We start from the raw sequence: 24471 nt of genomic DNA, 5'->3' as shown, positions 1-24471 counted from the left end.
TTTCACACAATTCCATAGGATCTCAGGTTGTATTCATTCTGTCTCTACATATTTCTCCAATCTGTCTTTTCCTCTATATCCCACTGTCAAAGACTGTCAAGTCCATCAATGTCCCTCTCCTTATCAACAGCAGGCCTTCCAGACTTCTGTTATTCTAGGAAATCCCCCTTTAATGCTCCACCCTTATTCTCTTTGCCCAGTCCAGGGGTCAGCTTCAGCTATGGTAGATAGTTCCCATATACTTCCAGGCCTTCCTACCTCAAGTTCCTGAGTCCCTCTCTGCCTCAGGACTTTCTCTGGTCACAGAAGCATGTTCAGCTTTGGTGTGGAACAGGCCACAGTACCAGGAAATTAACATGCCAAGAACAATTTTTAACCAATGAAGTATAGGAATTGATGAACAGAGATCCCATTTCCTCACTGCTGTGTGGGACAATTCTGAAGTGTGTTTCATACAGGTACAGGGTTCCAGCAGGATTGAGCCCCAGTTGCCCACAGGTTACCTATTTCACAATACTGTTCTTATTAGCTACTCAACCTTCTATGTCTTAGCTGCCCATGCTTTCTGGGATCTACTTGAACTATTCGCACCCAACTCCTTTTCTCAGACCCTTACCTATTAAGCAAAGCTTTGAGGAAACATTAGGATGAACAGGAATAAGATTATCATTGGATTTCTTAATAGAAACAAAGAACATAAAAAGGCACTGAAATAATACATTCAAATTCTGAGTGAAAAGTATTTTCGACCAAGAATTCTATGTCAACCCAAACTAAAAATTAAGTGTGAGAGTATGATGAAGACACTTTAATACATGCTGAATATGATATTGTGATATAACATGAAATATATTTTGATCTGTCCATGGTTCCTGGCGCACAGTTCCTAAAACCCTTCTAATTTTCTAAGTGATAAAGAGAAATGAGAGCACCTTGTTATAATATTTGGTCTTTTGTCCTCAAATAGCTCAATAACTCAAATAACTCCAGTTCCTGAAACAGCTCCAAAGCTAAGGTGACAGGAATGTCTTATTATTCATTATAAGCCCTTTCAACCACATCTGAGTTTATGCTAATGAGGTGACTTTCAGAAAGTTCCTAAGGATGGGGCTGGTTGCCAAGGGAGCCAACCACTGACCAGAGGATTAAAACTGTCCCTTCTATCACCTAGCTTTACCTCTGGGGAGGGCAGAGGGGCTGGAGGTTGAGTTAATCCCTAATGACCAATGATTTAATCAATCATAACTATATACTAATAATATATAAAAAATATGCAGAGAGGCTGGAGCTTCCAGTTCGGTGAACACGTGGTGGCACTAGAAGGGCTGGAAGCTCCACATCACTCCCCACACCCTGCCTCTGCATCTCTTCCATCTGTCTGCTCCTGCGTTGTATCCTTATAATAAACCAATAATCTGGCAGGTAAACAGTTTTCCTGAGTTCTATAAGCTGCTCTAGCAAATTGTCAAACACAAAGAGAGGGTTATGGGAACATAATTCACAGCTGGTCAGTCAGAAGCACAGGAAACAACCTGGACTTGAGACTGACATCAGAAGTGGAAGGGAAGGGGGGAATCTTGTGAGACTGAGCCCTAAACCTCTGGGGTCTTCACTAAACCCAGGCAGAAAGTGCCTGAATTGAATTAAATTGAAGGATGCCCAGTTGTTTTCTGCAAAAATTGCAGAATTACTTGGCATGAACAAACAACAACCCACACATCTGGTGTCAGCAGTGTTCTGGTGAGTTTTGAGAGTAGAGTGTTGAGTAGAGAAACAGGGACAGAGAGATTTTCCTTTCACTGAGTCTCAAAACTTAATGACGGCCCATCTACCCTTTCTCAGGAAACTATGGGAAGGTAAGGTGTGTTCTGCCAAAACAGAGTCAACTGAGAAACAGAGAGGCATAAGACCCTGAGTACTGAGATCCACACAGAAGATAAGCACAAGGAATTCCCAAGTGATGGTAAAGGGAAATCTGGGACACCACGTGCTACAGGCCTGGAAAGCAGCCTTTGCAGACTGAAAGCCAACATATGAGGGCTCCATGAGGCAGCATTTCAAGAAAAAAAAAAAGAAATGAAACTGGTAGGCTGCCTGGTGAGTTTTGCTCTATGTATTTTGTAAAGTGTCAACATCAACACTCTCTTTTCCAGCCTCTGTACCTCAAGATGGCCTTTAGAAAGAAGATCCACTTTTTGGTTTTTTTAAGAGGAAGCTTGATTTGGCCATTCACCAAGCATAAGACAACTCTTTCTGAAATCCTGTCTTAGAAACCCAGAATTTAAAATGTCTGCTACTGGCTGAGTGGTCTCTCTGTATAAATGCAACTTAGAGGAACACAAAGTGCTGAGTAAGATGGTGTAAGAGTGCAGGCTAAATGTGTGTGTGTGGTGTGGTGTGAATGTGTGTGACTAAAGGGGCAGAGGACACATACTCAGTAGACAGGGTACCACACCTAAGGCAGGGGTGAGAGAGGAAGAGTTGTCCTCACCTTGACCCTGGATCCACCATGTTATTCATAAGGGTATTATACCTTCTCTTCCACCGCCATGAAATCTTATGAAATTATTTATAACCAGTGAGGGAACCAAAGCTGGGCAGGCAGGCTACAAAACAAACAGTAGCCATGCCTCTTGCTGTAAGTGCTCGATGAGGGCTTTTTAGAGCATGCTGTTAGTTTAATATTTTCACCTCTAATGAACAAGAATATTGGTCCCCACATGCACACGCCCCTGTGAATTCTGATACTGTTTGTTGGTCAAGGGGACAGTAGACTAGAGCCCTGAGAACACAGGACCCAGAGTTTCCCTGCCTGGATCTGAGTTCACGTTGACTCAGACAACAGCCTCTACAGCCTGGAGCAGCGGGTCTGAGCTTCTTCCACTACTGGGTGCATATCTGATCACATGAAACTTCGGAACCCCTCAGTGCTTTAGCTCCTTTATCAGTGAAATGGGGATGATGATAGCAATAATGACATATGTCTCATAGGGCTGATATGAAAATTAATGAGATTGTATACCTAAAGTGCTCAGTCTAATCCCTAGCACACAGTAAACACTCAGAAACTGTGCGCTGTTTATGTTAGCTGTTGATCTGTTCAGAACCACACAAAAAGAAGGTGTATCATTTAATTTTCATCAGAAATTCCCCATGCCCTACAATCTTTAAGGAAGCAGTAATGTATAGGAACACTGCCAATGTGCATGCCCCGTGCTTCTCCAATTGTCCTCTAGAGAACAATTATCCTACCATAGGCTCCTCAGTAACAGGGATCCAGAGTCCATATGAAAGGCTCTGAGAAACCCATTAGCAGAGAAAATGGCTTAACTGTATAATCCAACATTTCCCAAATTTATGTTTGAGCATGGAACTCTTATTACAAGAAACATCTATCAGAAGCCCATAAAACTACTGTTCCATGGAACCCACTTTGGGAAAGGACAATAAGTTTCCTGGGTAAGAGCCTCCACCTTATGCTCACTCAGAAGCTCAATGCAATCCCAAGAGGCCATGAAGCAGTGCAGGACCTGGGCTGCCAACCTAGGCTTAGGAGTCGTCCTCCATGATTTGGGTGGAGGCTTCCTGTTTTTTAGTATGCCACAGCACCCTCCAGCAAAAATAACTACCGCTTTGTGTTGGCACCCTTGCCATTAAGCAAAACAAAGCCTGGGAGAAAGCCAGCTACCATCAGTCCAAAGGTGACAGACACACACGCTAAACCTATGCAGCAGCAGGGGGGCCTGTCAGACCTGCTGACTTCCCAATGAAAAGTGGTTTTTATTATGGCATTTTATAGGGAATGAAACCTTGCCTGATTTCACAGAAACAATTTGGTTATTATCATCCAATTGCATAGAATAAGAATAAATGGATAGCTTTAAACCTGCAAAGCTCAAAAGCACTTTATAGATATTTTATCTTTATTCCAATTGTGATATAACACTGCATGCTGATTTGTAATAAAGGTTATGTCTTATTTCAAAAACATCTAGGGTAACTGAGAAGGATAAAAATAGAGTTCATATATAAAATAGGTCACAGTCTACAAAGGAGGCCCAGCATGCTACAAGGGTGGGGACATATCCCTCTCCTGAGTTTAGTGCCAAGTAGTATTCAGTAACTGTTCCAGATACCACACTAAACACAGTTAAGCAGAAATGGCCTTGTCATCTGGCTCTATGTTGGTACTCCCTACATGAACCAAATTAACAGAGAGGCCTAGGAGATAACTTACTACCAAGAAAGGAAGACATATCAATGCTTACAACACAAACGCATGTTCGCATTTATGAGTAGTGAATGGAGTTTGGTCATTGAAATGGGAAAAAAATTGCTTTTACTTTAATTGGGAAAATTTCTTGATAAGGATAAAATTGTGACTACTGGAAGAAAATGTGTAAGTTCTGAGCATTTAGTACAAAAGAGAGGAAATGGGGTCACCTTGGTGATCAGCAAGGTGTGTGGTCCATGGTGAGCATGTGGTAAATGTTCATGGAAGAAACAAGTGCTATTCTAGGAGAGGAGTACATAGGTCTGAGGATTCATGACACAAGGGAAGGAAATTCAGATACAGAGAGGAGTTTGGGCTATAAGAATTTAAGTCCTAGGATATTCAAACTATTGTAAAAATATATGTACAGGGGCCCTGACCAGGTCGCTCAGTTTGTTAGAGTGTTGTCCCGATATGCAAAGGTTGTGGGTTTGATCCCTGGTCAGGGCACATACAAGAAGCAACCAATAAATGCTGAAGACTTAGCCTCATTCCCAGCCTGGTTGTGTGAGAGCAGAGAAGACCCTGTATTGTACCATATTGCTGAAGAGGAAATCTCCTTGATAGTAATAACTCACTCCTACCACCTACAAAACAGAAACAGCTCAACTCAATGATCCCCACTTACAAAGGAAATATGAAATACTGAAAAATGGAAGAGGAGAAAAATGGGAACTTCTCACAATGTCTCAGATAAGCTTCAGGGTTGACTATGATACATCAACATTTAGCACTGAAGGAAGACAGTCAGAGCACACACACATCAAGGCCTCCCCACTCCCCCTGTACTCTCAGGCATCAGTGCCCTACAAATAGCATATACACTAGTATATGTCCACCTCTTAGTTAGCTGTCGGTCAGAGGAGAAATTTCCAGAAATCAGTAGCCATTGATAGGCCCTCAGAAAACTAGCATCTCTTTTTCCTCCATTTGTAAAACTAGGGAAATACTCTTTATCTAATTCTGAGGATTTGTAGATACAACTGACAAAGTATCAGATTAAAATCCACAATTGAGATGTTCTAAAACATTGGCATCAGAATTGTACCATTGCTCAGTGTTTAAAATATGTAGCCCTTCATTTCAATTGTCAGCACAAATGTAGGCATAATGGACATGCAAACACATGTCAGGCATGCGTGTGCACAAACACCCCCCACCCGCACCCTATGGCTAAGTGCTACTCTGAGCAGGATTCTCTGCTGGGTGCTTATCTGTGTCTCCCACGTGAATGAACTGCAGAGCCTCTGATACTCCAATGGATCAGGCCCCCATCCTGGTTTTATTTTACCACAGGACTGGCAGAAGAAAGAGGAAGAATAATAAATCCCACGGCTACTTCTTCCTCCCTCCACCCTGTGACCACCAGGATCATCATCTCACAGACATTCCTGACTTCAGACCCCTCCCTAACCAAGCCTCAGTCTGGGCCCTACCTCAGATCCCATGATGAAATGCCCAGCCACAGTAATCAACTTTAGCTTCCTCCTGAAAAGTAGGTGAATCGCACTTCAGTCTTTGCTGTGTCCAACGTACACTTCTGGAATAAAATTTTCTCTGTACTAAGCTACAGAAACGTCAGAGATAACTTGGAGGCAGAATCAAGGAAATGCTATGAAATTTGTCTGGGTCCTTGATGGGCCAAGAAGAAAAGAGACTTGCTTAGAAGAAATGGGTTGCAAACCAAAGCCTAAAGCTAGGGGGCAAAAATAAAGATGAGAAAATCCCAACATTATCCTCTTGCAGAGGGTGAACTAATAAAAGAACCTGGGCCCAGACCTCAGTGTCCCCACCCCTGTAATTCTAGGTCTGGCCCCTCATCCTTCACATTCCTCCTCAAACTCAAACCCACATGGATCCTTCACCTCGTGGCCTGATCTACACCAGTAATTTGATGGAAGGCAGTTCTGCATTGTTTGGCAGCAAGGCCACGTGAGGTCCTGGCATTCTGAAATGGAACTTGTAGTTAACTCTCCCACTAGAAGCAACGTTGCACACTGCAGGTGCCTTACATGGCATTATGAGTACAGTGCAAGAATTAAAATGCATTGTGAGTTATACAGAGCTTCATGGGCTACATGGAAAATGTCCTATTGAGTACCAAAAGGGAAGGGAATGAAGGTGTCTGGATAAAGACGGTGAAGGGATTAGCTAAAGAACATACACCTATATGCATACCCCAGGGACAGGGACAATAGTTTGGTTAAGGCCAAGGGAGAGGAAGGCAGGGGTGGGTAGAGGTGGGCTAAGGGGGGAAAAGAGGAAGGAGGACACCTGCGATAATATCAACATTAAAAATTTTTAATAAAAAAAATTAAATACTTATCTAGAATAAAACTTCCCAAAGGTTTGGAAATACCTATATAATTCAACAGCTAACAACCTTTTCCTTTCGAAAACAAAAGTATCTTAATACCCCAACCATAGGCTACATTAAAAAAAAATAGCCCCCAAAAGAAGTTTACTGCAGAGGCCTCAACCCTATATCAGTGGTTTTAAAAAGATGCTTTTCTCACAGTACTTCTCCATCCAGTGTACAACCTGGATAAGGTAAGAGGACAGAATATGAAAAAAAATATTTTCTAAAAAGGGCTAATATCATACTCCTCTCAAACTGAGATAAACATCTTAGTGGTATTCAACCAGCCTCTAACTTTGGAACCTCCCAGCACTAATGTGAACAGCAAAGTATACACTCCTATTCTAATTTTTATCAATAGGATTGGAATACCATAATAAAACTTACTAAAACTCCTCACTGTACTAGAATTTTGTTGTACAATTTGTGATTCCAACAAGGGTCATGAGGCACGGAAAAATGCTTAGTTTACAAATTTTTAACATACTAGTACTAAATTTGACCCATATCCCACAATAGACATTGTCATTGTGATGGGCAGTTACAATCAACAAAGGAATAGAAAACCTGTATTTCTCTGTCCTAGGGTGACTTGGTGGCAACAGACACCAATGAATTACAAATCTTAGGTTAGCTTGTTAAACAAAGCCAGGCACCGCCTTTATGCCTTCTCTTATACACATTTTTCCAGTGCATAATCCCCCTCAGAGGGTGAGACTTAGGGAGAGCACACTTGCAAAATGTGCTGCCTGTTTTATCTTCAGAATCCCTTGTGACTGGGAACCATGCAACTGCCTGAGCTGGTTCATCAGTCGAACCAAAGACACTCAAGTTTCAGTGCCCGTGATCTGACTCGGAGGATGGATTGCAGTAATGCTTCATGCTTGGGGCGACACAGCAAGCCGTGTGCAGGTTGTAGCTATTAGAAGATTCAAGAGCATGACTGCTCAAGGGCAGTCACCCAGCAAGGTCATAATATTCCGACATCCTTTCCAGGCAAGGCACCTGCTCCCTATCATTCATCAGGAATCTAAACAACACAAGTTTCTTGGGAACTGTCAGAGAATGAGGCTGGGAATGAGCCAGGCACTGCATCAAGAAGAGTACCAGTGTGTGTGCGTGTGCACGGAAGCAACCCACACATGCAGAGAATCCTCTTTCGAAAGAAAACAAGTCTTGGTTTTGCTTACCTTTCAAATGCTCTGATTTTTAGAAGTATTTATAATTATCAATATCAAATAACCCATAGCAGTACAAACCAGGCTATTTTCTATGCAGTTTTTCCAATATTTCCATGGACCCTGAATTCACCATGCTTCCTGTGTTCTAAGCGTACTAAAAACACTAAATTTTTTCATGTAGAAAATATGACTATTTCAAAACAATTATCATCACTACTTCGCTCACAGTGGAGAGTGTAGCTAGTTAACAGCTTCTGAAACATATCCCAAGGCATGGCAACTCAAGTGCAAAGTGTAACAAAAACATACGCTGGCCAGTTAAGCTGGTATTTAAATGCAGCACTAAAAATGCATTTCACACCCAACTTCATCAATCACCAACCAATCTTACTTTGCATCTTGGCTACCAAAGGAAAATGGGATTTGTCTCCCTGAAGAAATATGTCACTGCTTTGCTTGAATTATTAAGCTCTACTATTACAGACAGAAACAGGGAGAGAGAAAAAAGAAAGAAAAAGCAATAAAATTAGACCAGGTTGCCATCTACAGACTGATATCAGCACTGCTCATTCCTACAGCATTAGATATGGGGATATCAGTAAGCAGAAATAAAGAAAAGAGCAACATTTATGACTACAATCTTAATTATAAAAAATAAGGAAGCCTACAAAAACCTTAAAAAGCCAACAACAACAACAAAAAGCCTCTTTTTTCTAATTAACTTGAGAATAGTATATTGGTAAAGAGCACTTGGTCAAAAATTGGCACAATTTAACATATGTATGAAATAATCATAGCTATTCATCCTAAGTCTAAAATTTAACATTTTGAAATAAAACCGAGTATTTAATTCCAAATTAAAAATACTTTCAACAGAACAGTTTTCTCTCTAAAGTCAAATGTTTGCATTTTTAATTTAATATTTATATACAATGTGAAATGATCACCACAATAAATTTAGTTAACATCTGTCCCCTACATAATTATAAATTTTTTTCTTATGATGAGAACTTTTAAGATTTACTCTCTCAGAAACTTTCAAATACACAATATGGTATTAAATTCTTATATTTTTTATTCATTCTCTTGTCTCACCACATCCTTTCACTTTGCTGCAAGTCATTACTGCTTTTACTTTTGTAAAGAAGAGCCTTTTGAAATATGAATATCCAAAAGCACACACTTGGTTCTAATTACTAAAATAGATGACCTTAAAACAAAAAGCAGATGCAATAATAAATATGAAGTCTGAATTAAGGAATATGAAAAGAGAAAGAGATACTTTTAATATTATAACCTGGAAAATTTCTACAAACAAAAACATCTGGAGAAAGATCTGATAAGGAGAAATAGCTCAGTTTTCAAAAGTATAGATTTAAGCTAATATCCTTAACTCACTCACCAAACAATGATTTAATCTAATTAACAGCACAAGCTTTTTTGTGTGTGTGGTTTGTTTTTTTTTCTTTTTCCCTGGGAAAAAAAAAATTGGGAACCCAAGATTCATTTTCCAGGTTATATGCTCTCTTTATCAAGATAAAAAGGTACAAAATGCTTCACTTAAACTATTTTATGTGCTTCTGTATCAGTGTATAAGCCTTTTACTGGGGAAAAAAAATTAGAGAGGAATGGTGGGTAAAAGATCCACTTGATCTCTCCCTTTGAAGTTCCAACAATTTAAATAGCTATAATTCAACAAAAAATTCCCTGCTCAATGCACAAACACATCTGAGAGATCCATGCATTGAAACATGTAAAGGTGGGCAAGTGGGGCCAAATCTGGGAGGTGAGAAGGGAGAAAAGTTAAGGCGAGCCACACAGACGCAGCCCTGAAGCAGAGAGCTCACAGTGGGTAGAGGGGAGGAATCAGGTTGTGGCTGGTACTCCCTTCAGCTCAGAGGAGTAAGGAAATTCAGTGAGCATTCTTGTAGGAAGGGGCAGTACAAGCTATGGCTGAGCTCAGAGACCTGGGCAGGGACAAAGCACAGAGGTGCAGCATTCAAGACACAAAAACAAAGCCACAGAGCCTGGCTACCTCTTAACCTCCTAAAACATGCCTCCCTCCACCCTTGGTGTCCGGTAGCAGAGCACATTATATGAAAATCCTAGAACTGGTACTACACAATCACATTTTCCCTGAGCAAAGGGTGGACTTTGTTAATAATCTCAGGTTCAAGTGGGGTGGAGGGGGGATGCCATGGAGGTTTACTGGTCGCCACTGTCAGGAGGGTAAAGCAACAGAAGAGGCAGCTGGGTTCCCCCAGCTCACCCTACCCCTATGTATTGCAGCTACACTGCCTGCAGCATCTGTGTTTGTGAGAGGCAGCAATGGGATTTCACAAATTTGAGCCACATCACCCACCATATTCCCCTACAGGTTAGTCCTCTGAGACTGGGGTGACCAGATCACAGGAGAGGCACCCATATTTCCAGGGAGCACAGGCCACTTTCCACCATCCCAGGAGATTTGAAAAGCCAGAGAAGAGAACTAAACAAACAAACAAACAAAAACCTTGTGATTCAGCACCACCTACTGGAAAACAATAGAAAGACTTGTAATTATCAATCTATTAGAGAAGTGCCACTTATCCAAAGATGCCTAGACAGAAAAAGAATCCATCAAGCACCATGAATAATCAAGGTAACAAGGGAACTCAGAAGGAAAATGCTCCAGAAAACAAACTTAGAGACATGGGAATACATGACTTAAATGACAGAATACAACATTGCAGTTCTGAAAAAAACTCAACAAGATGCAAGAAAACACAAATAGACAATTTAATTAACTCAGGAAAAAAAATCAGTGAACAAAATGAGTACTTTACCAAAAAGATTAAACATTAAAAAAGAACCAAAACAGAAATTCTGGAGATGAGGACTCAATAAAAGAGATCAAGAATGAGCTACAGAGCATAGGAAATAGAACTGACCAGATGGAGGAAAGAATTAGTGATATCAAAGATAGAAACCTAAAAATGATGCAGAGGAAGAAGAGAGAAACTTGAGTACAAAGAAAATGAAAGAACTCTCCAAGAACTATGACTCCATCAGAAAGAGCAATCTTAATATATAAAAACCCAGGATCCGTAAAGTCCAAAATGACCAAAGGCTCAACCGAACACCGGAAGTCAGTCCTGCAGTCAGTGCTGGGTTGCCATGGCGACCCAGCACTGACTGCCACCAGTGAGGGTGCAGCGACCCAGCAATGACTGCAGAGGGGGCTGCAGATCAGGCCTGGAGAGAGGCCCAGAGAGAGAGGCAGGGTCAGATCCACAGCCTCCGTGGCAGCTGTTGATCAGCTGTTGCCTCTCTCTTTCTCTCCAGGCTTCGCCAGCAGCCGCACCTCTGTTTCTCTCAGGGCCTCCACGGGGGCTGCTGATCAGCCCCGCCTCTCTGATCAGGCCCAGAGATAGGCCCAGAGACACTGACTGGACTTGGAAACTGACCAATCAGAACCAAATCTGGGTGAACTGTGAGGAGCCAATGGCTGCCTAAGGGGCGAAGCTTTTGACGCTGACTGGCGTAGAAACCGACCAATCAGAACCAAATTGGCTGGCAGGGGAGAGCAGTTGGGGGTGAGATCATGCCAGCAGGGGAGGGTAGTTAGGGGTTATCAGGCAGGCAGAGGCAGTTGGGGGCAAGATCAGGCCAGCAGGGGAGAGCAGTTGGGGACAAGATCAGGCTGGCAGGAGAGGGCAGTTAGGAGCGATCAGGCAGGCAGGCAGAGAGGTTAGGGGCGATCAGGCAGGCAGGCAGAGGGGTTAAGGGCAATCAGGCAGGCAGGCAAAGGCAGTTAGGGACAATCAGGCAGGCAGGCAGGTGAGCGGTTAGGAGCCAGTGGTCCCAGATTGTGAGAGGGATGTCCAACTGCCGATTTAGGCCCGATCTCACAGGCAGTCGGACATCCCTCTCACAATCTGGGACCACTGGCTCCTAACTGCTCACCTGCCTGCCTGCGTGATTGCTCCTAACTGTCTCTGCCTGCCTGCCTGATTGCCCCTAACCCCTTTGCCTGCCTGCCTGCCTGATCGCCCCCAACTGTCCTCCCCTGCCGGCCTGATGGCGCCCCCAACTGCCATCCCCTGCTGGCCTGATCTTGCCCCCAACTGCCCTCCCCTGCTGGCCTGGTTGCCTCCAACTGCCCTCCCCTGTTGGCCTGATCTCGCCCCCAAAGGCCCTCCACTGCCAGCCTGATCTTGTCCCTAACTTGCCTCCACTTGCCGGCCTGATCTCGCCCCCAATGGCCCTCCCCTGCCAACCTGATCTTGTCCCTAACTGCCCTACCCTTGCCAGCCTGGTTGCCCCCAACTGCCCTCCCGACGGTCTGATCTCGCCCCCAACTGCCCTCCCCTGCAGGCCTGATCTCACCCCCAAGTGCCCTCCTCTGCCAGCCAATTTGGTTCTGATTGGTCGGTTTCTATGCCAGTCAGCGTCAAAAGCTCCACCTCCTTGGCAGCCATTGGCTCCTCACAGTTCACCCAGATTTGGTTCTGACTGGTCGGTTTCTATGCCTGTAAGCGTCTCTGGACCTATCAACGGAGCCTGATCAGAAAGGCGGGGCTGATCAGCAGCCCTGGTGGAGGCCTGGAGAGAAATGGAGATGCAGCTGCTGGCCAGACTGGGAGAGAAAGAGAGAGGCAAGTCCTGATCAAAAACTGCCACAGAGGCAATGGATCAGTCCCTGCTTCTCTCTTCAGGCCTCTCTCTGGCCCTCATTCGCAGCCCCCTCAGCAGTCAGTTTTGGGGCACCAGGCCTGCAGCAGAAGCAGTCAGCGTGGCAACCCAGCACTGACTGCAGGAATGACTTCCAGTTGGTCAAGCCTGGGTCGTTACTGGATGTTACAACCCAGGGTTTTTATATATTAGGATTGCTATTTCTGATGGAGTCATAGTTCTTGGAGAGTTCTTTCATTTTCTTTGTACTCAAGTTTCTCTCTTCTTCCCTCTGCATCATTTTTAGGTTTCTATCTTTGATATCACTAATTCTTTCCTCCATCTGGTCAGTTCTATTTCCTGTGCTCACTAGTTCATTCTTGATTTCTTTTATTGAGTCCTTCATTGTCCAGAATTTCTGTTTGGTTCTTTTAAAAAATTTTAATCTTTTAGGTAAAGTACTCATTTTGTTCATTGATTCTATCATTTCTTAGCACATTTAAAATATGACTTGCTTCAATATTCAATATATTTTTGTTATTTTAATCCCCAAAGATACAGTTTTTGTTAAAAACTGTTTGTGGATTTTCACAAAAGCAAAAGTACTGATAATTCAACTTTTTAATAAACGTTACTTTCTTGTGAAAGAGGGAAATATTGATACAGCATCTTGTGGCCCCAAATTTCTTCAAATTAGAAATCTAACAAGATGATGCTTCCCTTTCTTCTGAGGGACAACTACTAAACCTAAAGACTTTAAAAAAACATATTGGAAGTAGGAGTTGGGATCTTCATGAACTAATAAGAGCCTCACAGAAAATAAGGAAGTAATATTTTATTAAAAAGCCTTTTATCCTATCTAATAAAAGAATAATATGCAAATTGACCATACCTCTGCTACACCCACAAGCCATGCCCACCAGCCACGCCCACCAGCCAATCAGGAGGGAATATGCAAATAAACCCAACCAAGATGGCTGCAGCCACAGAGAGCAGGAGGGAGGCTTGTGTTTTCCCGGCAATGGAGGAAGCCAAGCTTTCCACCTGCCCTTGCTGGCCCAGGCCTCCATTCAAGGCTACAAAGTGTCAATGATAGAATATACATAAATCCAAACAGAAATGGCGACAGCCATGGAGCTGGAAAGAGCAGGAGGCTAGGGTTGCCCCCGGTGATGAAGGAAGCCAAGCTTTCCACACACCCTGGCCAGCCCAGGCCTCCACTTAAGGATACAAAGTTTCAATTATAGAAAATAAATAAATCCCAACAAAAATGGCAGCAGCCACAGAGCTGGAGAGAGCAGGAGGCTAGGGTTGCCCGCAGCGATGGAGGAAGCCAAGCTTCTGCAGCCCTGGCCTGCTTTGGCCTCCACTTAAGGCTACAAAGTTTCAATTATAGAAGATACATAAATCCCAACAGAAATGGCTGATGCCACGGAGCGAGCAGAAGGCTTGGCTCCACTCCAGGCTACAAAGTTTCAATGGTAGAAGATAAATAAATCCCAGATACCAGGGCCTCTGCTTGGGTCTCCGGGGGGCGTGGCTGGACTGCAAACCACCACAGGCCCCTCACCCAGGCTGCCCCACACCCCAAGGGAACCCCCACCCTGATCCGGGACACCCTTCAGGGCAAACCAGCTGGCCCCCACCCATGCACCAGGCCTCTATCCTATCTAATAAAAGAGTAATATGCAGATTGACCATCACTCCAACACACAAGATGGCTGCCCCCATGTGGTCAAAGATCCTGCCCCCATGTGGACACAAGATGGCCACCATAAGATGGCCAGCAGGGGAGGGCAGTTGGGAGGGACCAGGCCTGCAAGGGAGGGCAGTTGGGGGCGATCAGGCCAGCAAGGGATGGCAGTTGGGAGGGACCAGGCCTGCAAGGGAGGGCAGTTGGGGGTGATCAAGCCTGCTGGGGAGGGCAGTTAGGGGTGACCTGGCCGGCAGAGGAGGGAAGTTGGGGGTGACTGGGTCTGCAGGGAAGAGCAGTTGGGGGGTACCAGGCCTGCAGGGGAGGGCAGTTAGGGGTGACCAGGCCTGCAGGGGAAGGCAGTTAGGGGCAAACAGGCTGACAGGGGAGCAGTTAGGCATCAATCAGGCTGGCAGGGGAGTGGTTAGGGGGTGATCGGGCTGGCAGGCAGAAGCGGTTAGGGGCAATCAGGAAGGCAAGTAGGCGAGCAGTTGGGAGCCAGCAGTCCTGGATTGTGAGAGGTATGTCCAACTGCCTGTTTAGGCCCGATCCCCCTGGGATCGGGCTTAAACGGGCAGTCGGACATCCCTCGAGGGGTCCCAGATTGGAGAGGGTGCAGGCTGGGCTGAGGGACCACCCCCCCCCCCACCGTGCATGAATTTCGTGCACCGGGCCTCTAGTATAAAATAATTCATGAAAAGTTAAAACTGGGTCCTGTTCCTTAGTGAGTTTCAAAGTATTACAAAGATTTCTCTATTTTATAACTTCCATCATTCATTTCTCAGTATTTATTAAAGTGTCTCATATCTATGAGATATGTGCAAGTTGTTGGGGATTAAAAAAATAAACTAGTAAGGCATAACACAGCCCTAGCCAGTTTGACTCAGTGGATAGAGAGTTGGCCTGCTGACTGAAGGGTCCCAGGTTTGATTCTGGCCAAGGATACATGCCCGGGTTGCGGGCTTGATCCCCAGTAGGGGGCATGCAAGAGGCAGCCGATCGATGATTCTCTCTCATCATTGATGTTTCTATCTCTCCCTTTCCCTCTCCCTTCCTCTCTGAAATCAATAAAAATATATATTTTTAAAAAAGACATAGCTCATGACCTTGGGAGTGTCATTATCCAGTATACATTGATTAAACTAAAATAGTTTTAATGCTCAAGTTTGTAATGAAACCTATAAGAGCCTTTTGTCACAAAAACCTAATGGGAAAATTCACAATTCTTATGGCTAGCTTTTTTTCCTTTGGTGTCTGCTATACAATAAGCATTCAATAAACATTTGTTGGCTGGATTTCACCCTGGTGTCCCTGGGTCTTGTCTTTTAAGTTTGTGAAATTAAGGACAAGCAAAACTTTAAGGATAAATCTTAATATGAACGCACACTTTGCAGAGGGCTAATGGGGCCCAAAAATGTTAAGTGACGTGTCCAGGATCAACAGCAGAACTAGAACAAGAATTTAGAACACTCAGCTTCCAGCTAATCTCCATCATTTCAACCTTTGAAGATTTAAACACCTTCTACTCTTTCTTCTCTATGTAATTAGCTCACTCATTTAGCCTGTTCATTTAACTTAATCTCAAGACATCTTTTTAAAATATTATTTAGACAAGCTCTTGCCTGGTAATGTAAGATACATAACTAATTCTGGTAAATATTATTTACTAGTAAAGTTTTGTGTGTTTATTCTCTTGGGTATCAGCAAAATTCATAAAACTTTTTTTTGGGGGGGTGGGAAGCGATCTGTGACTAAAAGGTAATTCATAATGAATGTGAACAAAGGTTGTAGACACACAAGTAAGAGAGATCAATGTAAAAAATGTTAATTAAGCACTTTCAGTAGGAACACAGGATGGTAAAATTTACTTTGTTTTGTAAGATCGCTATAGAAATATTTCACCTCAAAACACATGCCTTTGTAGCACAACCTCTAATTACAAATAGAAATTAATCCTGAAAAGCAGCATCTCTCACACACACATGGTCTTCTGTGAAAACTCATGTATGACAAGTAGGAATATCTTCTGTGTGTCCAGAGGAACAAATAGACCTCTTTAAGCATTAAAATTGTATCACAGCCTTAACCTAAAAATAATCAATAACAACAATATAATAATAACAACTAACTTACCACTGTCTGGAATTGGTTGTGGTGAGTTCTTTAACTTTAGATTTTGTTTCCCTTTTGTGTGTTTTTCTACATTCACATCCTCTTTTTTCCCTTTCCTCTTTAGGGGCTGAGGAGATGAGTTGTCGCTGGATCCTACAGTTGACTTAGATTGGCGATCATTTCCCTAAGTGGCAAAAGATTAGACCCTTATTATTGGCTAATGAACTCCCAAAGTGATTCCTATTAAAAAAAAAAAAGTCATTAACTAGGCATTAGGTAAATAGGGCAGGGGCTAGAGATGGATGCATTGTGCTGATTCTGCTTCTGTCCATTTTAATACCTACAATTAACTCTTTCTAGTGGCAAAAGAAGGGTCTGGAAGAGGAAGAAGAAGAAAAATAACGATTGTTGATTAGTTAATATTACCATGTATTCTATAAAATTAAGTCACTCAATCTTCATACTCCCGTGAGACAGGTACTGTTGTCACCCCATTGTAAAGAGGAGAAAAGGAGGCTTAGGACTTAGGAAGTAAGCCTTGTCCAAGGTCATGCCCCCAGCAAAGAGCACAGCAGGCCCTCTGCCTTAACCATCCCCTCCCTCCTGTGCTTTCTGAAGAATCAGCAGCTACCTATTAAATGAGGAATAGGGACAATCCTCAGCTTGATCAGTTAATCAAGAAATACCTTCTTAACTAGTTGTCACTGTGAACGTATAGAGATAGTCATTTGAAGAGACATACATAGCACTTGTAGAAATCTCCAATATTTACTCATCTGTTGGTGACTGCAATGGTCTCTATGAATTGCAAATCCAGAGCAACATAGACCCTAGCAGTTCAAGACCACATGTCCACATTTCTGAAAGGCAGCACCTATGATCACACCTCCAGTGGTTGCCTCTAGTCCCCGAATACTTCTGGAAATGAAGACCTTGGTCTGCAAAGTGGGCTCCTCAGCAGAAAGGTGGGGTTGAGTTTTAGCGGCTCCTGTCACTGGCCCAAGTATGGCTCCTGTGGAACCACATAATAGCCACTACAGTGGTGGTTACTGTTAGTGCTCAAGGGACAGCTGTGCTGATCTCAGCTACTTGTGTGGCCATTGCTACAGCAAGAGACTCCCTCCTAACAAGACAACCTTGACTCTCAGATGCTCCGGTGCTAAACTTACCTGAGTGTGTAAGGTGTGAAGCTGCAGGTAATGGAAAAAAAAATGTAAGTTTTAGAAACCCAAAATATCTGGCTCAGAGCCACTGCTCTGCCAGTAATCACCTATGGGAACTTGGGCTAGTTCCTCCCTTGTTTGGCCTGTCTCCTCATCCGTTAAAAGGAGTTAATGTACCGCCCTTTAGGTCTATAATAAGAATGAAATGGTCCAGTTTATAAAGTAACTGGTACTGTGCCTGACATAGTATTCATTCAATGAGTATCAGAGTGCTTTCTATAAGAGCAAAGAGATCATATATTTTTCTTAAAATCCTATCAAACACACATATTGGGTGCAATCTTTATGCAATATTTGTACTATGCTAGTATCTAAAAATAAATGTAGTAATATTAAATAAACAAATCTGCCTGGAAACCTATTATAACTGCTCACTTTAAACATTTATATATTCAGTCATTGAAAAGTATTTAAATAGTTTTAGCCATCACCCAATTAAGAACAGCAAAATTCACAGCCTTACAAATGAAGTTATTTATGCTATTTTGTCACAGCCTACAAGAAAATGAATTATGCATAGATTTATTAAGAGTATAAAATATGTCTGAATCTATAACACTTTTTTGCATAATTTAATTTCCTATTCAGACTGCAATTTAAACATACAGTTTCCATTTAATTATTGCATTAACTGCTACCAGAGCTGTGGTGTGTTTTTTATTCCTTTTCTTTTCTTCAATGATTCTCTCTTGAAAGGCCATAAATTGCCTGGCAGAAGAAATAGATAATATGATTATAGAGGAGAATCTGAAACTATCAGCCAGGTCTCATATTCCAGTCTATTTCCAACTATATCTATTCATCCCAAGATTTAAAAACTGTAAAAGCCTTGAATGAAAGGAGTAACCCCTCTAGCAAGCCTACGGGAATGTTCAGAGATGCTGTGGAACTTTCAGGGACTAAAATGAAGCGTTGTGAATGAGAAGCTTTGGATCTCGGCACAACAGGTTTTACAGCTCTCTGGGAAAAGTCTTGTTCACAGAGGGATGTAACAACGGAGAAGCAGAGCCCCATCCTGGAATGGAATGCCTAGGGGTTATATAATTTTAAAAACTCTCTTGTTGAACATTCAGAAAATTCTGCTTTACCACATTTCTGGTAGTGACATTCAGAATGGTGATTGTGGATCATCAAGAAAGAATAGTCGATTCCAATAACTATATAGGGCACGACTTTGGAAACTGTTGCTCATGCACTACTCAGTAATGACTACTCACAAGGCACTTTGTAAGAACAAAAACTGAGAACAAGGGAAAAATTGTTTTGTAATTAGAAGATTGGTTAATAATTTAAATGCTTATCCTTTTAAAAATGTTGATTCACCTAAAGTGTTAATATAAAAAGTATATAAGAAATTATATACATATGAGGCCCGATGCACAAAATTCATGCACTGGGGGGGTGTCCCTCAGCCCAGCCTGCACCCTATCCAATCTGGTACCCCTTGTCGGACATCCCTCTCACAATCCGGGACTGCTGGCTCCTAACCGCTCACCTGCCTGTCTGCCTGATCACCCCCTAACTGCTCCCCTACCAACCTGATTAACACCTAACTGCTCCCCTGCCAGCCCAATTGCCCCCAACTGCCCTTCCCTGCCAGCCTGGTCACCCCCAACTGCCCTCCCCTGCAAGCCTGGTCCCCGCCCCCCCGCAACTGCCTTCCCCTGCCAGCCAATTTGGTTCAGATTGGTTGGTTTCTATGCCAGTCAGTGTTTCTGGGCCTATCAATGAGGCCTGATCAGAAAGGCGGTACTGATCAGCAGCCCTGGTGGAGGCCTGGAGAGAAATGGAGGCACAGCTGCTGGCCAGGCCCGGAGAGAAAGAGAGAGGCAAGTGTTGATCAACAGCTGCCACAGAGGCTATGGATCAGACCCTGCTTCTCTCTTCAGGCCTCTCTCTGGGCCTGATTTGCAGCCCCCTCAGCAGTCAGTGCTGGGTCACCACGCCTGCAGCTGTAGCAGTCAGTGCTCGGTCGCCATGGCAACCCAGCGCTGACTGCAGGACTGACTTCCAGTTGGTCGAGACTTCAGTTGTAACAGACCCGGGTTTTTATATATTAGGATATATAGGGAGATACATATATCCTGAGAGAAAGAGAGAGAGAAGAATAAAGGAATGAAGAAGGAAATTTTCCTTCTTTTGGGGACTTCCACCTGTGGCTAATTACTTGGGCACATAGATAGCCGTTGCTATTTTGGGAGCAGAGTGAATAGGAAAGTTAGTTTTGCCATCTCACACAGCTATGCCAGTTGATGACACAATGTTATTGAGTAGCTCTTATGTGCTAAGTACCCATTAACACAAATATTTACCAAATTTATAGATAGATATCATTGTCGTCACTTTATAGATAATAAAGGAACTCAGTTTCTCAAGATTACCCAGGTCTGATTTTTCTGTTACACAGGAGCTTCTTGATGCCAAGGCACTAGAAACAGCTATTATATTGTATGGTTCCCTAAAAACAGCCACCTGGAAGTGACACAGTGGAAGGAATCAAGAAGCAGCTAATTTTACAGCATGTCCTATGCAAAAACTCAGCCTCAGTGATACTTAAACCACTGTCCTGCCTTTTGCCTCACACACATCTCAGCTTATCTGACAGGAATAGCAAAGTTCTAGCTCAAACTAGCAAAAAAAAAATATCAAGAGCCTGGCTGGTGTGGCTCAGTGGTTGAGCGTCGACCCATGAACTAGGAGGTCATGGTTCCATACCCAGTCAGGGCACATGTCTGGGTTGCAGGCTTCATCCCCAGTGGAGGATGTGTAGGAGGCAAACCATCAATGATTCTCTCTCAGCACTGATGTCTCTATCTCTCTCCCCTTCCCTTCCTCTCTCTGAAATCAACAAAAATATATTTTGGGGAAAAAAACTAACAAGAGCCCTTCTATCACCCTCACTCTACAGAAACTGGGATTTTTAAGTAGTTCCCAAAGCAATGTCCAACAAAATCCAAACAGCTCAGGTTTATTTCATTACTACAGAAACTCATTTCCAGCCCCCACAAAAACATGTCATAAAACATCAAGTTTAAAATAATTCTGTGAGGGTTTTGCCTATTGGAGCAGCCTTCACCACCTGTGTCTCAGGTACGCTCCTGGGAGGAGGACTTGAAGAGCAGGAACTGGACAGGACTCAGACTGGAGCTGCTCTCACTTGAGCATCTGGTGAGAGCAAGTGTGAGAAGCCCTCCCATCCATGCTGAACACAGCTTCTCCGCCAGGTAAATGGCATTTTAGGAGCATGTGGAACTTTTCTTGCTTCACAGTGACTTTGTGATATGTGGATAATCATGTGGGTGTCTTTTAAACAAAAACCTTAACAATTATAATATCTTAATTTGTAAATCATTGATGACAAGATGTATTAGCCATATAATCATAAGAAAAAAAGTCTTCGGCTTGAACTTTCAAATACTTCTCTGATTTTGCACCTCTCCCACTAGAGGGCGCTCTGATTCTACACGAAGTTGCCTCACAGCTAGAGAACAGCCTTTTCCTGATGGGTTTATTTTTCAAACTTTATAAAACTTAAGACAATTCACTTAAATCTTCTTTTTGTTTTCAAGGTTAGGGCCACAACTTAAAAATATTCACAACTGCTCTGGCTGAGTGGCTTAGTTGGTAGGAGTGTTGTCCCATACACCAAAAAGTGGAAGGTTCGATTCCTAGTCAGGGCACATGCCCAGATTACAGGCTCTTTCCACAGGAGGGGATGTGCAGAAGGCAGCCAATTGATGTTTCTCTATCATCAATATTTCTATCTCACTATCTGTCTGCCTTCCTTTCTCTCTAAAAAAAAAATCAATAAAAACATATTTTTTAAAAACACAAAACAAAATAAAACATATCCTCAGGTGAGAATGAAAAAATCTATAATAAGCCCTGGCTGGTTTGGCTCAGTGGATAGAGCATCGGCCTGTGGACTGAAGGGTCCCAGGTTCAATTCCGGTCAAGGGCATGTACCTTGGTTGCGGGCATATCCCCAGTGTGGGGTGTGCAGGAGGCAGCTGATCAATGTTTCTGTCTCATCGATGTTTCTAACTCTCTATCCCTCTCCCTTCCTCTCTGTAAAAAATCTATAATAATAAAAGTGTAATATGCTAATTAGACCGGACAGCCTAACGACCTTCTGGACATCATTCCAGATGTCCTTCCGGATGAAGCTGTGGCAGTGGGGGGCCGAGGAAGAGGTGGTTAGGGGCAATCAGGCAGGCAGGCAAGCATTATAGGTGATCAGGCAGGCAGGCAGAGTGGTTAGGGGCGATCAGGCAGGCAGGTGAGTGGTTAGGGGCAATCAGGCAGGCAGGCGAGCAGTTAGAGGTGATCAGGCAGGCAGGCAGGTGAGCAGTTAGGAGCCAGCGGTCCCAGATGGGATCAGGCCTAAAGCCACAGTTGGACATCCCCCAAGGGGTCCCGGATTGCAAGAGGGTGCAGGCCGGGCTGAGGGTGCAGGCCAAATTTCGTGCACCGGGCCTCTAGTATATAATAAAAATAGTCTAAATTTGCTCATTTCTGTAACTTCCCCAGCACTCGGAGTCTGTATCAGGGTGGCTTCTGGTCTTGTCCTGCTTTGTGCAAGGCATTTCCTGGCTGATTTGAAAGGATCTGCTTGACCCCAAGAACCCCTTGCTCCTCACATTCCCTACCACAAGGGTGGAACTCTGTTGACCAAGTCACTGATGCACCAGCAAACTGTGGCAGCTTTCTCTCTCTCTCTTTAAAGTTCTGTCAAGCCCTAACCACACTCCCCTTCATTATGCAATAGAGCAATCCCTAGAAAGCTGTGGGGAAAAATGAATTCCTAAAATCCAGGTCTGTGTATCCTTTGATGTGCACCATGAGTTCAGGGATGCTTTTCCCGCTGATTTGGCAGTAGATCCCCAAGTTTAAAGCCAACTTTCCCAGAGTCCAGTTCACTCACCCTCCCAATTCAGTGCCACACAGTTAATGCTCTTAAAAACACATGCATTCTCCAAGGAACCAATTGATTAAAGGAAAGGAGTAAATGAATCTTTCTGTTAAAAATAGAGTTTGTGACTCTGGAATTCTGACCTAAGATGTCCTCTCTGTGTGGTTCACTGCCAGTCAGCCAGTCACGAACACATCCACTAACCAGGTTTTGGTATTCCTCTCTGTTCAAATATAACCTCATAAAAGAGGTTTACACCACCCACCAGGATGTTATGGCACTTTCTCTCCCCATGTCTTTTTTTTTTAAATGTATTTTTATTGATTTCAGAGAGGAAGGGAAAGAGAGATAGAAACATCAATGATGAGAGAGAATCATTGATCAGCTGCCTCCTTCATGTCCCTAACTGGGGATCAAGCCTGCAAACCGGGCCTGTGCCCTGACCAAAAATCAAACCATGACCTCCTGGTTCTAGGTCGACACTCAACCACTGAGCCACACCAGCCGGGCTCTTCCCATGTCTTTTTTTTTTTTTTAATATATTTAATTGATTTTTTACAGAGAGGAAGGGAGAGGGATAGAGAGTTAGAAACATCGATGAGACAGAAACATAGATCAACTGCCTTCTGCACATCCCCCTACTAGGGATGTGCCCACAACCAAGGTACAAGCCCTTGACTGGAATCGAATCTGGACCCTTCGGTCCGCAGGCCGACGCTCTATCCACTGAGCCAAACCAGTTAGGGCTCTTCTCATGTCTTGATGCATTTTTCATCAAGCTTCTCACTAACTAATATTAAATATATTGTGTATTTGTTTCTCTTTCCTCCTCTATATGTTCAGTGTTTTCTCAGGAATCTCTGCCTCCCGCTACCCACCAAGCACTAAAATGTACTCAGTAAATGCCTGTGATGAATGTATCAACCAATAACAACAGACCATTACAACATATTCAGAGAAGAATTATTATAGATGCTCATTTCCCCTGCTGTCACCTGTCCAAGTCACCTGCATCACATGCCTGGACACCAGCTGTCCCACAGCCTCCTGCTCCTATTCTTGCCCCAACTCACTTTCTGTAGACACCATGGCCAGAATGGTCTTTTCAAAATGTAAAGCAAATGGTATCACCCTCTTCTTCTAACCCTCAAATGGTATCCTATCAAGGAATAAAACCCAAACCCAGGTTCAGGCGCTGCCTGCCGATTTTATCTCAGACCACATTGGCCTTCTTCCTGCCCTCCTCACTTGCCAAGCTCATTACCAAGGGCCTATGTAATTCTTCCTCTGCTGTAAAGGCTCTTTTCTCCCCTGCCCCAGCTTTGTATAACAAGCTCTATCATTAAACTCTCTATCTCAGAGAACTTTTATCCGTAGGTTCCCTGCCATGTTTTAGTTAACACATTGCACCTGTACCATCTGATAATGAAAGTTCCATCAGGTCTGAAACCTGCCTATCTGTTCACCATTATATGCCTGGTACCTAGAGTAGTTCCTGGCACTTAGTAAGTGCTACATAAATGTGTTGAGTGGATAACTGAATGAGCAGATGAATGGATGGACAAATGTGTAGCCTGCTTTGGGAGCATTTTGGAAAGAGGAACAAACTCTGCTATCATTTTATTTTTCTAAGTCAGAGCATGGAAATATAATTCTGAGTCTTTGCTTTCTATGAGATGGAAATAGTCTGTCATTACAGGTCACTTACTCAAAGAGGCCTTTCCTGATACACCTATCTAAGGTAGTTCTCTTGTGATTGCCTCTCATATTCCTCAGCACTGTTCTTTCATTTTCATCACGTTATTATCTGTGTATTTGTAGAATCATTTAACCTTTGTCTCCCCAATTAGACCACAAACCAAGAGAAAGCACCATGTCTCTTTGCTCATCACTGTCTCCCTGGGGCTTAGTTCCACACCAAATACATGGAAACCTAATCAATCATTATTAGATGACACAATATTTATAGCACAAATTTTAAATTGCATGTAAGTGCCTCCTGCACATGAATTTTAAAGCAGAAAATGCATTTTAAATAAATATTTTAGACATTCCAAATTACAGA

General features: G+C 43.2%; 1 protein-coding gene across 3 annotated transcripts in view; it reads right to left on the bottom strand.

Annotated features, from left to right (window-relative positions):
* The window catches only part of DCDC2 (doublecortin domain containing 2), a 181903-nt gene that overhangs the window by 93576 nt on the left and 63856 nt on the right, over nucleotides 1-24471 (bottom strand). For all 3 annotated transcript variants that reach the window (XM_080653090.1, XM_080653089.1, XM_080653088.1), the window contains one exon: nucleotides 16293-16455. In XM_080653090.1, coding sequence (XP_080509216.1) covers nucleotides 16293-16455 — 163 coding nt within the window. The remainder of the gene's footprint in view (nucleotides 1-16292; nucleotides 16456-24471) is intronic.

Source organism: Plecotus auritus (genome assembly GCF_963455305.1).
Source record: "Plecotus auritus genome assembly, chromosome: 2".
In the NCBI taxonomy this organism is placed as follows: Eukaryota; Metazoa; Chordata; class Mammalia; order Chiroptera; family Vespertilionidae; genus Plecotus; species Plecotus auritus.
The sequence above is the reverse complement of the archived record's forward strand: the minus strand, read 5'-3'. Positions and strand labels throughout refer to the sequence as shown.